Below are 15,441 nucleotides of genomic sequence, written 5' to 3'. Positions count from 1 at the left end.
GATGGGTCACTGACAGACAGTGAGATGGGTCACTGACAGACAGTGAGATGGGCTACTGACAGTGAGATGGGTCACTGACAGACAGTGAGATGGGTTACTGACAGACAGTGAGATGGGTTACTGGCAGTCTAACTTTGTGGTTTTTGTACTGAGAATTGCTCCAAAGGTACTTACCAAGAAAACTATCTGTTAATTTTTTAAAATTTATTTTTATATGTATTGGAATTATGACTGCATGTCTATGTGAGGTCATCAGATCTTGGAGTTACAAACAGTTGTTAGCTGCCATGTGGGTGCTGGGAATTGAACCTGGGTCCTCTGGAAGATCAGTCAGTGGTCTTAACCTACTGAGCCATCTCTCCAGCCCCTTGTCCAGCAATTTGAAACAGAGTGTGAACTTTTAATGGCTTTTGGTGCCATTAAAATAACTGATTTATTTGGATAAGTTAACTCTTTTCTTTTTTCTTTTCTTTTTTCTTTTCTTTTCTTTTCTTTTCTTTTTTCTTTTCTTTTCTTTTCTTTTCTTTTCTTTTCTTCTCTTCTTTTTTTCTTTCCTTTGAGACAAGATTTCTCTCTGTAGCCCAAACTGTCTTGGAACTCACTCGGTAGACCAGGCTGGCCTCAATCAGAGATCTGCCTGCCTCTGCCTCATGAGTGCTGGCATTCAAGGCATGTGCCATCATACCTGGTTTGTGTATGTACATATATCTGTGAATGCTCTGTGTGTGTGTGTGTGTGTGTGTGTGTGTGTGTTTACCAAAGGAGGCCTGAAGAGAGGATCAGATCCCTTGAAGCTGGGGTTTCAGGCAGTTACAAACCTTTAGATGTGTGTGCTAGGAACCAAACCCAGGTCTTCTGGAAGAACAGTCAGTTCTCTTTGCGGCTGGCTCTATCTCCAGTATCTCACTCTGTTTTTCACCTTGTGTCTTGTGTCTCTTGCAGGGTCCTCTGCCGGAGAGTCTGTCCTTGTCACAGCCAGAGTGGCATCAGGAAGAACTCCAGGGACCTGCCTATATTTTAGTGGTGTTTCAAAAGCCCTGCCCTCTAGCCAACCACCTATATCCTGCTCAGAGGAGGGAGTTGGAAATGCTACCCTGAGCCCAGTGATGGGTGAGGAGTGTGTCAGGGTCTGGAGCCACGAGCGCCTTGTGCTCACCAAGCTGCTTACTTCAGTAAGTGCCTAGGTTGATCCTCAAGGTTTTATGTGGAGCACTGTCCGAAAGGGTTGCAGAGGCCACTTCACTTAGTAGAGAAGGAATGGATGGGCTTGGTCTGGTGTGGTGCCACGATCCTTTACAATCCTGATACTATAGAGTCTGAGGCTGGAGGATTGAAAGTTCAAGGTCAGCCTGGGCTTTATGATGACCGTGTATTAAAAAAGAAGAGTGAGCAGGCATAGTTTCTGAGAACCCTGCCTTTGGTTACAGGCAGTGATGTTTAGAGCAAGCATGGAATCTTTTAAGACTTAGCTTCCTCATTTGCAAAAGACAAATATGATATAATCTACAAATTCTAGTAATTGGTATTGAATAAGAATGCCCATACAGATGGATTTCTGAGTTCGAGGCCAGCCTGGTCTACAAAGTGAGTTCCAGGACAGCCAGGGCTATACAGAGAAATCCTGTCTCAAAAAACCAAAAAAACCCAAAAACAACAAAAAGAATGACCATAAAGTACTCAGCATAGTACCTGATGCAAAACAGATTTGCTCAGCGACAGCCTTTTGCTGTTTGCTGACGTGGAGCAGCCTGTTTTATGTAGGGAGCTCCAGGAGAGCCAGGGCTATTATGATTCTGTCTAAAATAAACAAAACAACAACAAACAAACAAAAGAGACTAGGAAGTATAATTAGAGGCAGAAAGAGGTAGTCTCTGTAATAGAGATATGAGCAGAGTGTTACACAGACATAAAGCAAGGAGCAGTTAACCCTGACTTGAATATTTCTAGTAAGAAAGAGTTATATATAGTAATTTATAGTATACAAAGAATTTGTATTCTTATTTGATCTTAAGATAATCCTGTGAGATAGGTACTATTATCCCACTTTGCGGATGAGGAAAAAGCCTTAGAGAGGGAATGAATTGCCTAAAGGCATACATCTGGTTAAGAGGCAAAGGGAAGGCTGCAGTCCAGCCCCCTGTCTCCCGGAAGGTGATCCCTCAAGGAGGAAATGAGTGCAGTTCACCCTTTGGGCATTCACAGGTGTCTAGGGATGATGTGGAAGGAAGCAGGAGAAATCTGAATCTCAGGGCCAGTCCTGAGCTACTGTGAGTGTTAGACTAACCATCACAGTTTGACATTGAAGTAGGAGCCATCCAGAGCCCTTAGGGAAGAGAAAGCAGTGGTGGTTGCTACATGCTCATTCCTCATAGTAAAAAAGGTCATTTGCCTGTCTTAGTCCATTGCTGTGACCAGACACCATGACCAAGACAACTCTTATAAAGGACAACATTTAATTGGGGCTGGTTTACAGGTTCACAGTTTCAGTTCTTTATTATGAAGGCAGGAAGCATGACAGAGACCAGGCAGACATGGTGCCAGAGGACGAACTGAGAGTTCTGCATCTTGATCAGAAGGCAGCCAGGAGCAGACTGACTCTGGCCAGACTTGAGCATATATATGAGCCCTCAAAACCCACCCTGGCCCAGCAGTGACACACTTCCTCCAACAAGTCTACACCTTCAATAGTACTGCTCTGCTATGGGCCAAACATATTCAGACCACCACAATGTCTATAATCCCAGCACATGGGAGGCAGAGGCAGGTGGATCTCTTTCTTGAGTTCTAGGCCAGCCTGGTCTACAGAGTTCCAGGACAGCCAGGACTACATAAAGAAACCCTACCTCGAAAAACCAAAATAAATAAATTACGTAATTTTTAAAAGGCCATCTGGGGAAAAAGCATTTGGCTCTGTTTGCATGGTCTTTAAAATGTGAAGGGCTATTGAGATGGCTTAAGCAAGTAAAGGCATTTGCTGGCAGCCAGAGTCTTATGGCTGGGGAAATGGCTCAGTGGTTAAGTGCAAAAGCTCCCTCAGCAGAGGACTTGGGTTCATTTCCCAGTACCCACATAGCAACTTTCAACTCTTTGTTATGTCAGTCCTAGGAGATCTGAAGCCCCCTCTGGATTCTGCAGGCACTGGATACAGGCAGTGCACAGATATATGTGCAGACAGAGCACCCATGTCCAAATACAGATATAAAAAATATTTTGAAAACATCTGTGTTTGGCTGTAATGGTAAACACTTATTAACGCAGCAGTCAGAAGACTGAAGGCAGAAGGAACGTGAGAGTTTGAGACCAGCCTGAGACATGATAAGATCTTGTTTAAGGAACGGAGGGAGGGAGGGAGGAAGGGGAAGGGGAAGGGGAAGGGGAAGGGAAGGAAAGGGAAGGGAAGAAGCCAAGTGGAATGTGGAGAATAGCGACCCCTGGGGAGTCATTGAGAGTTCAGTTAATGATTGGGCAAGAAAGCAGTTTGGAAAACATCTGGAAAATGTTATCCATCACCTGACCCTTAGCTGCCCCTAGGTGTCAGAAGGACTCTGCCTCATGGAGGCCTGTCTCTGTTTTTCATGGAATGGGGCAAGATATCTTCCCAAGATTCCCACCTCTCTCTACTGTCACCATTCCCCCTTCCTCTCTGTCCCCACCACTAGGAGGAGCTGGCTCTGTGTGGCAGCAGACTGCTGGGCTTGGGCTTCTTCCTGGTTCTGCTCTGTGGTCTTCTCTGCTGTACCACTGCAGTCTGCTTCCATCCGCGCCCAGAGTTCCACTGGTCTAGAACACGGCTTTGAGGGCGACAGACTGCGCCTCACTCTGCTGTCAGGTGAGGCTCTGTGGGAATTAGGGTGGGGAAGGGATGGCAGCTGTAACCTGGAAAAGCAGATCCTTGGAATCCATCCTCCATCACAGCTTCATGTGAGTCCCTGAGAGCCCTATTCAACTGTGTCCTTGGGGAACTGGGAACAGTTTTCTCTGTAAACAGAATATTTTTATTATTTTTACTGTTTTCCTTCTGTGTGTGTGTGTCCACCCATGTGCCATGGTGTGCATGTGGAGGTCAGAGCGCCACTTGATGGAGTTGGTTCTCACCTCCACATTTATATAGGGTCAGGAGAATGGAACTCAGGTCACCAAACTTGCTTTCATGGCAAGAACCTTTACCTGCTGTGATATCTTGCTGGCCTTATTTTTAATATGAAATAAATAACTTTCATGTAAACAAACCCCATAAAAGTACAATTTGGTAAATTGTTATAAAGTGGACACTAATAAATACTAGCAAAAGAGAAAAAGACTGTTATCCGCAATGCAGATACCTCCCCTGCTGGGTTATGGTGGCACACACCTTGGATCCCCAAACTCAGGGGCATTTGGATCTCTCTGAGTTCGAGGCCAGCCTGGTCTGCAGAGCAAGTTCCAGGACAGCCAGGGCTACACAGACAAACCCTGTCTTGACAAAAGAAAAGAAAACAAAAGAAGAAAAAAACGAAAAGGAAAGATTGTTCTTCCCACATTCCTTGATAGCACCCTTGCTTTCCCTGTGAGCTGTTCTCCTGCTTTATCCTGTACAGTTCTACAACTGATCACGGCAACTGTGTGATTAGTGACTGACAGAGTCAGAGTCAAGGAAGTCTATTGGAGGTGTGGTTGATATTGAAGTGAAAGCTCTCTCTAAGCATGGATATTGTTTGATTTTATTTGTATTTTCATTTTTTAACTCCCTAAGACCCCACTCTTAAAGATTTACTTTTATTTATGTATATGTGTGTGTGCCTGCAAGAGTTTATATGCATCATGTGTGCACAGGTGCCCAAGGAAGGCAGAAGAAGGTGGTAGATCCCTTAGTGCTGGAGTTAGAGATGGTTTTCGGCTGCCAGATGTGGTTGATGGAAATCAGTTCTGTTCAAGAGCAGTAAGTGCTCTTAACACAGAGCCACCTGGGCCTCCTTTTACTGTTTTTGTTTGTTTTGAAACATGGTCTCATTTGTAGCCCCAGTGACCTGACACACTGTGTAAACCAAGCTGACCTCAAAATCAGCGATCTACCTACCTCTGCCTCCCAAATGTTGTGATTAAAGACATGTACTAACACCACACAGGGCCTTATTTTTTTTTTTTTTTTTTTTTTTGGTTTTTCGAGACAGGGTTTCTCTGTGTAGCCCTGGCTGTCCTGGCACTCACTTTGTAGACCAGGCTGGNACTCACTTTGTAGACCAGGCTGGCCTCGAACTCAGAAATCCGCCTGCCTCTGCCTCCCGAGTGCTGGGATTAAAGGCGTGCGCCACCACGCCCGGCTTTTTTTGTTTGTTTGTTTTTTTGGGGCCTTATTTTTTAACTAGATATGCTTTCATACATATCTTCTGTGACTGATGTCTTCCAAGTAGTGTTCTGATTGTCAGACTCAGTGGAGCTGAACTTCACACACCCACATGTCAGCAGTGATGAATAGGGAGCTCACATGTGATGATCTGCCCTAAATATGGAGCCTTCATTTTTTTTCCCTGAAACTTATTTAATATTTACTTACTCATTTTGAGACAGGATCTCATTGTGTAGTCCCGGCTGGCCTGAAGCTGGCTACGTAAGCCAGACTGGCTCCAAAGTTCCACTTGCTTCTGTTTCCTGAGTGCTGGGATTAAAGGCATGCACTACCACCCCTGGCAGAATTATTATTTTTTAAGTTTATTTATTTATTTGAGGAGGAGCCATGAATTTGTGTTTATGGAACAGCACATGTTTGGAGGTCATTCTCTCTTTCCATCCTGTGTATCCTGGGATTCAAACTCAAGTTGTCAGCCTAGTGACAGAGCCATCCTGTTGGCCCTCTTGGAATTCTACTCAGACAGCTCCAGTGGATCTACTGAATGGGGATCCCTGGCACTGGTGTTTACTCTGCCAAAGCTCTTTATGCCTTTTCTTCACTCAGTCACCAGGGCACCGTTTTCTCTGCTAACTAGATCTTTGGAGGGAAAGGGCTTGGCAAATGTAGTAGATGAGGTCCTCATAGTACTAATACTACTAATTTACAACCTCTCTCTTAGTGAATAAAAGCAATCCAGAACAGCTCTGCACCTTCACACACACACACACACACACACACACACACACACACACACGCTTGAGAACTGCATGCTTTACGTCCTGCTCCTAAGCCCTCCCCAGGTTCTGCTGGCCTCTGTGTGCTAGGACATCTCAGTGGGAGAAGCTGAAACAGCCTAGACTGTGGAATGAATCCAGCCCAGAAGAACTGGAAGCTCAGAGAACACTGCTAATTTTCCTTTGGGCCAGGCCTCACCACCCATCTTTTGACAATAGGAAACAGTGGAGCCTATTCACTCGGGAGTGGGAAAAGGCATCTAGCTTTTTGGCTGCTGGTTGATCCTAGAGTTCCAAGGCTACCCCAGTGGGATTGAGTGCCAGAACCTATCCCTAGATGTCGCTTCCTCTGTAATTTTTGCATGCATACAGAAATTCGTCCAGGGGCTTTCTTACCTGTCCTGTTTTCTTCCTTTTCTCCAGGTACAGAGCAAGTTCTTGGGGCCCACTTCTGAGTTTAGAAGACCTATTACAAAAAGTGAAGAACTAGACTGTGGGAAAATAAATGGCTTTTGACTACTATTGTGTAAGGTACTTATTGGGGATTGGATTAAAGTAAATACTGGGGACTTTTCCTTGTTGATGTAAAATAATTTTTTGTTTTGTTTTTCGAGACAGTTTCTCTATGTATCCCTGGCTGTTCTGGAACTCACTCTGCAGACCAAGCTGGCCTAGAACTCAGAGATCCTCCTGCCTTTGCCTCCTAAGTGCTGGGATGAAAGGCGCGTGCCACCACTCCACGGGGATTTTTCTTTCTTATTGGGTGTGCTCATGCCATGGCCCGTGCGTGGGGGTCCCAGAGCAGTTGTGTTCTCGTCCTCACGCCTTGCATGGGTTCAGGGGGAGAACACAGGTTACCAGCCTTTTCTTGGCAAGCACATACTTAGTCATTTTGGTCCTGTCCGTTTTGTGGCACTGTGGATTGAATGTAGAGCCTCACCTACACTAGGCAGGCAAGCGCTCTACCACTGAACAGGCTCCCCAGCCTTGCTTTGTCTCGTCTCACTATAGAGCCCTAGCTGGCTTCAAATTCAGAGGTCTGCCTGCCTCTACCTCTTAAGTTGCTGGGATGAAAAGCCTGGGCCCCCTGGCCTGGAACTCAAAATCTTTGGATGTCACCCTCTCTAGTTTCCCGATGACTTGTTAATCTTGTTGACCTTAGTTTGGAATACAAGTTGGCATAGGTCACCTAAAACTGTGACCGTGATGGTGGATTTGCTTTGGAAAATATTTGTGGTTTTTTTTTTTGTTTTGTTCTTTGTGTGTCTGTCTGTTTTTTGTTTTTGACACTGGAACTCCGTTAGGTTACATACCCTGCAGAATTCGTATCCTCCTGCCTCAGATTCAGCTTGCTGAGTGCTGGAATTGTAAGCATTAATCTAGCACTATATACTCTTTAGACATACTGTGCACACAACTGTGCTACTTTGTCGCTTGTTTTCTTCCATGAACTTAAATTGATGTTCTGTGTATGAAATGCTTAATGCGTTTTGGCAAGTTATACAACCCTACCGGACCTCAGTTTTCCAGTAGGGATTTGACCCATTGGGTTTTCCGAACTTTGGCACATCGTTGTCGCACTTGGGAGCTCAGGTTTAGTTTAGATACTTGTGAACATAATAATGGTCCGGTTTCCCGCCTTTCCGGCGCCCAGCTGCCAGCAGCCTTGCTTTACTCCTTTCAGCCTTTACCCTGCACGCAGGCGCAGACCACAGCTTTCCTTCCTAGAGCACCCCCTCAGAGCTTCCCCTAGCAACAGGCTCAGTCGCAGCGCGAAAGCGTGGCGGGCGCATGCGCCACAGCTCTCTCCACCAGCAGTCCTCGGACTGCGCGCTTGGGCTCCACCCCAAGCAAGCCAAGCCTTTCTCCTCTCCTCTTCCCACCAAGGATCCGCGTGGCGGGGCGCGCGCGCACTTGGGCTCGAGGGCGGCTTGTCGTCTGGGCCGCGGCGGCTGCTGGCGAGGGGCGGGGCTATTTCCTTTGGGGCCCCACCCCTTTGGCCCGGCGTGCATACCGCGCCTGCGCGCTCCCGCCCGGTCTCCATCTTGGAATTGGGAGGAAGAGAGAGAGGGAGAGAGAGGGAGGCCGGGACGAGAGCAGGGCTGTGGTGCGGTGAGAAGCTGAGACGAAAAGGAAAGGGAGTGAAGCACAGGGACCATCAGCAGCGCCTCCGCTACAGTCCTTCAGCTGTTCCGGAGAGAGAGGACGGGAAAGGGAGTAGGCCAGGGCTGGAGTGGGGGCTGTCACTCTCGGACCCCAGCCTTAGAGGGGCCGTGCAGCCGGGCGTCCTCGGGGTGGGCCCCTTGTGGCCGAAGACCTGGGGCTCAGGCCCCTGGGTCCCAAATTTTGGGGCTTGGTCCCTTGTTTCTCAGATACCCAGGTATCAAGCCCTCGTATATCAGATATCTGGGACCCAAGTCCCAACCTTTACAAACCTGGGTCTCTGTTTTATAGAATTTAAAATACCTGGGATTCAGGACCCTGTGTGCACCAATATCCGGGGTTCATCCTCCAAGCGATCAGATATCGGACTCATTTTTAGCCCTTGCAAATATACGGGGCTCAGACCCCACAATCGGAAATCCGGGATTCAGCAACTGTCGCCCTCGAGTTGGGGGAGGACTGGACCGCGAGGTCAGATCAGGTTGTCACCCCCTCCCCTCCAGGGGAGGCTTCCCGGGCCCGCCCCTCAGGAAGGGCGAAAGCTGAGGAAGAGGTGGCGAGGGGGAAGGTCTCCTTGCCCCTCTCCCTGCTTGTCAGAGCAACTGGAGTACCCCAGGCGGAAGCGGAGGCGCTGGGGCACCATAGTGACCCCTACCAGGTGAGAGACATGGGTGCATGGGCATGAGCCCCTCTGGTCAGCTCCATCCCGAGAAGCTGGGGCTGGGTAGGCCCTCTCCTCAGGATAGGGATTCCTGCTGGGCCCATGGTCAGGCTCTGGCCAGCCCAGTCTGCTTCTGTTGCTAGCTCTTCTCCCTTTCTCTTGCCTTCATTGTGTCTGGTTGAAGGGGTACTCTCAGGTGACAGGGCCTGTCTTGTCACCAAGGGTCACGCCCTAGGATGCTTAGCCAATCAAATGGCTTTCCACCTTTCTAGTCTTTATCAATTTTGCCTTCACAACCACCTCTTCATGATTTTATTATACTCTTCCCCCCCTCCCCCCAAGACTGCTCTAGGGTGTTGATTCCCATGTAGGTGGACTGGCTTATTTATTTATTTAGATTGAGACAGCCTTTCTGTAGCCCTGGGTGGTCGATCTGGCCCTGAACTGGAGTCAGTCTTTAACCTCTTTACAGTTTTGACTACAGGTGCAAGCCACCACGCTGGGAGCTTATATTCTTTTCTGGCTTGGTTTAGTTGGAGTTTTTGTCCTTGCAAAGGTGTGTGTGTGTGTGTGTGTGTGTGTGTGTGTGTGTGTGTGTGCGCGCGCGCTTGGTAATATTTCCTCCAGCTGCATTTACCTCCCTGTCTCTTGCTGAGATGGTGTAAATAATGTCATATATTTGTCAAGTGACCTATCCTTTACAGAGCGCTTTTGCATACATTTTTTCCATACTACATACTCCTACTCAACCTGTGGGAACTCTTTTATTATTGTCTTCCCATTTTACAGTTGAAAACGTTGATGCCCAGCGAAGTTGTTCAAGGTCACTGAGTGACAGATTCATGATTTTAACTCGTCTTGTCCCTGACTGGATACCCACTTCTTCTGAACCTGGGCTTGATGTATCAGGGTGAGGTTTAGAAATGGGGGTGTAATGATCGTCCTCTCCAGAAGGAGCTTTTCCTGAGAGGAAGCTCTGCTTTGTGCTCTTCCTCATGGGTGTTTTTCTAACGTGACCTTCATTTTTACTCGGATCCCACACTTTGGCCCGTGTTCCAGAGATAGTTCTCTCTTCTAAAAAGTGATGGCCTTAGTACCTTTTCTTAGCTGTTGAGTTAGAATGCGACCCTCTCTGCCCCCCTCGCTCCCAGGATTAAAGCCTCTGGCAGCTCTGGAATCAGAGGCGGAAAAGCCGTTGGTTCGGGGTCTACAGTGTTCTGAGTATGAGTGAGCTCTCAGGCAGTCGGATTTTGTAATCTACTACCAAAGGAATTGTAAGCCACTTACATGAAGCTCTTGCTGTAGGTTGCAGATGGGATGCACTGGTGAGTCAGTTTAGGGATTCTTTTGCAACGTGGGTTTTAGAAGGTGATTATGATTTAGCCCAGACCACGGTAATTGCCCAAATGTTATTGTAAGGAAGGGGACCTGTATGATGTTTTTACAGTGGCTGCCACTCTTCATGTGGCCTGAGTTTCTGGGTTGGCAGTCTTAGGCTTGTTACTGGTTAAGAAGTCATGAGGGTTCCCTTGGCAAGTTGTGATGCCCTGCCTTTTGTGTGTGTGTGTGTGTGTGTGGTGAGGGGTGGTTGCCGCTATGCTCCAAGAGAAGGGGGCCTGCCTTGAGCAGACTAAGCAGCAGAGAGCAACCAGTTAGTCAGTTGTGAGCCTTTCCCATCCTGAGGGCCTACAAAGAGTCCAGCTCCTTTTCCACCCGCCAGCTTCCAGTTGAGCTAAGGAGACAAAATTAACAGCATGGACAGGAAACAATGTGCCACGGAATATAATTATATACTGAAATTGTTAGGTACTTTTAAGTAGCTAGAACTCTGCCTCAGGAGTCCGACTCTGCTGAGGGCTTTGTGTCCAAAATTCCCATTAGTCCTTTAAAAAGCCTACCCTAGAGTGTGCATTCTGGTCCTGGTACCCTGTGGCAACTTTGCTTTGGAGTTTGTTTTTGAGTTTGCTTTGGAACGCCCACCGGCCAAGGGCTGGAATGATCTGGGAGGTTCTCCTAAAACAGGGAGGCTGGACTTAGTTGCCTCCTTACAGAATTCTGTCCTGACTGAATGGGAAAGGTCCTGCTCTGTGACCTTGGGAAAGGCCTTTTCTTCTCTGTACCTCAGTAACTCTGGAAAAATGGTGATCTTGATCATACCTTGCTAGTTTCGTATAATTGTTCTGGATGCCTGGTGGTAGCAAGTCATTTGCCTTTTCAGAACCTGCTCAGTGTCTGTAACGGCTGCGTGTAACCATACTGTTCATCCAGGAGGTTGTAGGAGCCCAGTGCGAGGGGAGGCTTGCTGAGGTGCTTAACGCCCATGCTCAGAGAATGTTATCTGTGACCCACAACATCCTATTCCCATGTATGCTGCTTATGCAGTTGGACTGGACAAGAGAGGCAGCCCAGAACACAGAGGTCCCCAGTGTCAGGTGCCAGTCCCTACTGTTCCTAGTCTGGATGTTCGCCCTGCCACAGGGTCCCTACGTTTTTTGAAAATGAGTCTCCTTGGTCCCTTCAGGCCAGTACCAACTTGTAACAATGGCCGGATTTCCACCACATCCGGCCTGTTTCCTGTTCTCATCCAGTGTTTGAGAGCTTGAAGGAGGAGGTAGCCTCAGCACCAAGGGGTACAGGAAGGTCCCTGGAAATCACTGGACTATGAGAACTTGTGGGACAGGACATGTTGGGATTTGAAGCTCTGGCTGAGACACAAATCTTTATGCTTGATGGGAATGGCAGGGTATAGGGAGCTGAGAAATTAGTGAGGGCTGATTAGGGGATGCTTGGCTTCCCAGAATTGTCTTTGTGGCAATTTTAGGGATTCCAGAGACCACCAGCCATCCCCACTACCACCACCCCCAACTGGTTGCCAGGGCAACTTTGTTTTTTAGCTTTGATGTTGTTATTAACAGCCCCCCTACCTACCTTTCCTCAGCAGTACCTCCTCCTCATCAGTAAATGAGGGGAGGAGGAGGCAGAAACCTGAGGGAGGACCTCTCTCTCCCTCTGGGCCCTATCTTAGCTCTAAGGGTCCTATGTCCTTTTTCCAGGCAAGATCCCAATCTCAGGGCCCCCTGGGGCCATCATGCCAGCTGGGGGCCGGGCCGGGAGCCTGAAGGACCCTGATGTGGCTGAGCTCTTCTTCAAGGATGACCCTGAGAAGCTCTTCTCTGACCTCCGGGAGATCGGCCATGGCAGCTTTGGAGCAGTGTACTTTGTGAGTTGGGTCTTGAAAAGGGTAAAGCAGGGCTCAGTCTCTTTCAACCTGTGGATCTCCAGGCCTCTGCACCACTCCACCACAACAATCCTTCCCACCCTCTTCTAATAGCTCACCCCATGCCCAAGGTGGTCTTTCCCATCCTCTAATCTGGTCCTCTAGGCCCGGGATGTCCGGAACAGTGAGGTGGTGGCCATCAAGAAGATGTCCTATAGTGGGAAGCAATCAAATGAGGTGAGTCAGGTTGATTAACATCAGGTTGTGGAGGGCAGAGGGCCCTAGTCTCAACATGCAGCCTGGGTAACCCCTTCCTCTCTTGACCTTCTAGAAATGGCAGGATATCATCAAGGAGGTGCGGTTCTTACAGAAGCTACGGCATCCTAATACCATTCAGTACCGGGGCTGTTACCTGAGGGAGCACACAGCTTGGGTGAGCTGTCCCACAACTGCAGTAACAGTTTTACTCAGGTCAATCTTTTCCTGGTCCAGTGTTTTAAACAGGCAGTCTCTTTCTGAGGACTATGTTAGTCCTCAGAAAAACCAATAAGCCAGGCATGGTGGCACTCACCTCTAATCCTAACACTGAAGAGGCAGACACAGGTGGATCTCTGTGAGTTCAAGACTAGTCTGGACTACCTAGTGAGTTTTGTGCTAGCCTGGGCCAAAACTACACAGTGAGATCCTATAGTAAAAAAGAAAAATAAGCGAATGAAGATCTGTGTAGGTGCAGAAGAGGCTGACACCAAGCTGCATAGACAGTATGCTCTTTAGAAGGTGGTGATTAAGGGGCACTCAAAAGGGGCCCAGAGGGGAGCAATGGAAGGTGTCTTGGTATCTTTGGGGGGACAGGGGCTTGAATCCAGAGAGGCTCCCAGCACCTCTTGTTTTCTCTGGCGTCCCTTCTCTGTCACCCTTTTGGCATTGTCTCAGTGGAAGATAAACAATAAAGTGCTGTTTTGAGTTTTTGCTCAAGGGGACTGGGTGGCCAGAATCTGATGATCTCTAACACTTGACCCTTCCTTAGCTGGTGATGGAGTATTGCCTGGGCTCAGCTTCTGATCTTCTAGAAGGTAGGTAAATCTGAACTTGGGCATAAGGAAGATAAACAAGAAAGCCATAGGAGAAAGTAGCTTATTCCATCTTATTCCCCCTGTGGTCCCTCAGTTTGTTATTTGGCTTCCTTCTACAGTGCACAAGAAACCCCTGCAGGAGGTAGAGATTGCAGCTGTGACCCATGGGGCTCTTCAGGGCCTGGCATATCTACACTCACACAACATGATCCATAGGTATGATGACACCAACTGTGGCTGAGAATAGGATACTTTGTATACCAGTCCTCGTTTTTTGCTGAGCTCTGATTGTCTTGGGTACTGCCAACCCCACCCCACCCCATCCCCCACCCCCATCTTCTCTGAGATGCATTTCTCATCTCTGCACTTTCTTCTGTCAGAGATGTGAAGGCTGGAAACATCTTGCTGTCAGAACCAGGCTTGGTAAAACTGGGGGACTTTGGCTCTGCATCAATCATGGCACCTGCCAACTCTTTTGTGGGCACTCCATACTGGTGAGTAGAAGAGGTGGTAGGTGGAATTTTTAGTCCCAAAATATTGGAAATAAAAAGTGTAGGATCTGGTTCAGCGTTAGCCATTCTTCTCTGTTGTCCTCCCAGGATGGCTCCAGAGGTGATCCTAGCCATGGATGAGGGACAATATGATGGCAAAGTGGATGTCTGGTCCTTGGGGATAACCTGTATTGAGCTAGGTAAGGATTTCCTCTCTACCTCCTCAGCTTATTCTCCACTTCCCATCCCCATGGACCCTAGGCCTCTAGGTTCCTGTCCATTTTGACTATTCTGACTTTAATACAAACAACTGTCAAACCCTGCATTTTATTTTGTTTTGTTTTTCCAGACAGGGTTTTTCTGTCTGTCCTAGAACTCAGTCCAGACTGGCCTTGAACTCAGAGGTCTGACTGCCTCTGCTTCCTGAGTTCTGAGATTGAAGGTGTGTGCCACCATGTGAGGTCTCCCCACCAGTTTTTACACTTAAAGATATTATAGCAGTTCTTGCTTTTTGTCTATTACCTGGGCTCTAAATCTGTTTTTACTGCCCAGTGTGCTAGATTCTGGGGGTATGGGGGTAAAGTTCCCACCCTCATTAAAAATGCACTCAGGTAGGGGAAGCTAGGTGTGTTTTCTGTCACTGCGGCACAGTGGTACAGAGAGAAAAAACTTCTAAAGTCTAGGGACTGAGGAAGCCCTCCCTGTGTGTTGTAGATCAAAAGCTGCTAGAAAGATGCAGGGTAGAGTATTCTAGACAGAAAGCAGCATTGCAGAAACTTACAGGTCAGGGCAAGCCTGAGGTTAGCTTTTGGAACTACATGTATAATACAGAGGAATGAGTTGAGAGGTCCTAAAAGTTAGACCCAAGTGAGTCCCTGAGGTCTTGGAGCTCTGTTGGTGCTCTTTGCCAGTCTGGACTACTGAAGCAGTCTAATGGGGTAATACTTGTAAGACCTCTAGCACAACACCAAGCATGAAGTAATTGTCCAAGAAAAGAGTAGTTCAAACTGACTGCTTCCTGCAGAGATCTTTCCTCTGCCAGTCTCTCCCCCCGACCCCCAACATCCCTGAGACAGGTTTTGTTTGTTTGTTTGTTTGTTTCCCTCTGTGTATCCCTGATTGACCTGGAACTCACTCAGTAGACCAGCTGGCCTTGAACTCAGAGATCCGCAGGCCTCTGCCTCCCAGGTGCACCACCATGCCCAACAACTAGTTTCTTCCTTATAGTCTCTCTGATGTACAGAGGCCAGAGAGGTCTGCCTAAGCTTAGTGAAGTCCTTTTAGTCCCTGCTCAGAGTCCTCTGTGGCTCTCTGTTGCCTCCTAAACTAGAACTGTCCCCAGCTTCCTTAAATCAGCTACAGCCCCTGGTTCCTCTTCCTTTTATGGACTCTGCGCATATGGAATGGTTAAAGAGCTCACCCACTTTCTTGCCTTGGTTTGCCTTGTGTCCTGTGCCTGCCATCAGAGAGTTGGTTGTACTCCTGCCCTTTGTTTACCATTTGAGGCCAAACTGGTGGCAAAATGTATGAAACAGATCACAGAGAAGACCTGTCTATTGTATTCCTAGATTTTGTAGAGATATGGATACACAGAACTAGTTCTCCATTACTGGAAAGCCTGATTAGAAATGACAGCCAGGCCGGGCAGTGGTGGCGCACGCCTTTAATCCCAGCACTTGGGAGGCAGAGGCAGGTGGATTTCTGAGTTCAAGGCCAGCCTGGTCTACAGAGTGA

At 47.9% G+C, this 15,441-nt stretch overlaps 2 protein-coding genes across 9 annotated transcripts in view; both read left to right on the top strand.

Moving 5' to 3' along the window:
* The window catches only part of Tmem219 (transmembrane protein 219), a 58,718-nt gene extending 52,096 nt beyond the window's left edge, over positions 1-6,622 (top strand). For all 5 annotated transcript variants that reach the window (XM_029480128.1, XM_029480126.1, XM_029480127.1 and 2 more), the window contains 3 exons: positions 943-1,172; positions 3,660-3,829; positions 6,526-6,622. In XM_029480128.1, the coding sequence (XP_029335988.1) occupies positions 943-1,172; positions 3,660-3,797 (368 nt within the window). In that variant the 3' untranslated portion in view covers positions 3,798-3,829; positions 6,526-6,622. The remainder of the gene's footprint in view (positions 1-942; positions 1,173-3,659; positions 3,830-6,525) is intronic.
* The window catches only part of Taok2 (TAO kinase 2), a 20,640-nt gene continuing 11,751 nt past the window's right edge, over positions 6,553-15,441 (top strand). For 2 of the 4 annotated variants that reach the window (XM_021167605.2, XM_021167603.2), the window contains exons 1-8: positions 7,871-8,923; positions 11,980-12,146; positions 12,309-12,380; positions 12,475-12,576; positions 13,171-13,216; positions 13,336-13,432; positions 13,597-13,710; positions 13,816-13,907. In XM_021167605.2, coding sequence (XP_021023264.1) covers positions 12,015-12,146; positions 12,309-12,380; positions 12,475-12,576; positions 13,171-13,216; positions 13,336-13,432; positions 13,597-13,710; positions 13,816-13,907 — 655 coding nt within the window. In that variant the 5' untranslated portion in view covers positions 7,871-8,923; positions 11,980-12,014. Of the gene's footprint in view, positions 6,634-7,870; positions 8,924-11,979; positions 12,147-12,308; positions 12,381-12,474; positions 12,577-13,170; positions 13,217-13,335; positions 13,433-13,596; positions 13,711-13,815; positions 13,908-15,441 lie in introns of those variants that run through there. The other 2 variants (XM_021167604.2, XR_003837237.1) reach the window with 2 other exon arrangements.

This window comes from Mus caroli, chromosome 7, assembly GCF_900094665.2.
Source record: "Mus caroli chromosome 7, CAROLI_EIJ_v1.1, whole genome shotgun sequence".
NCBI lineage: Eukaryota > Metazoa > Chordata > Mammalia > Rodentia > Muridae > Mus > Mus caroli.
This window is presented reverse-complemented; position numbering and strand designations above follow the sequence as displayed.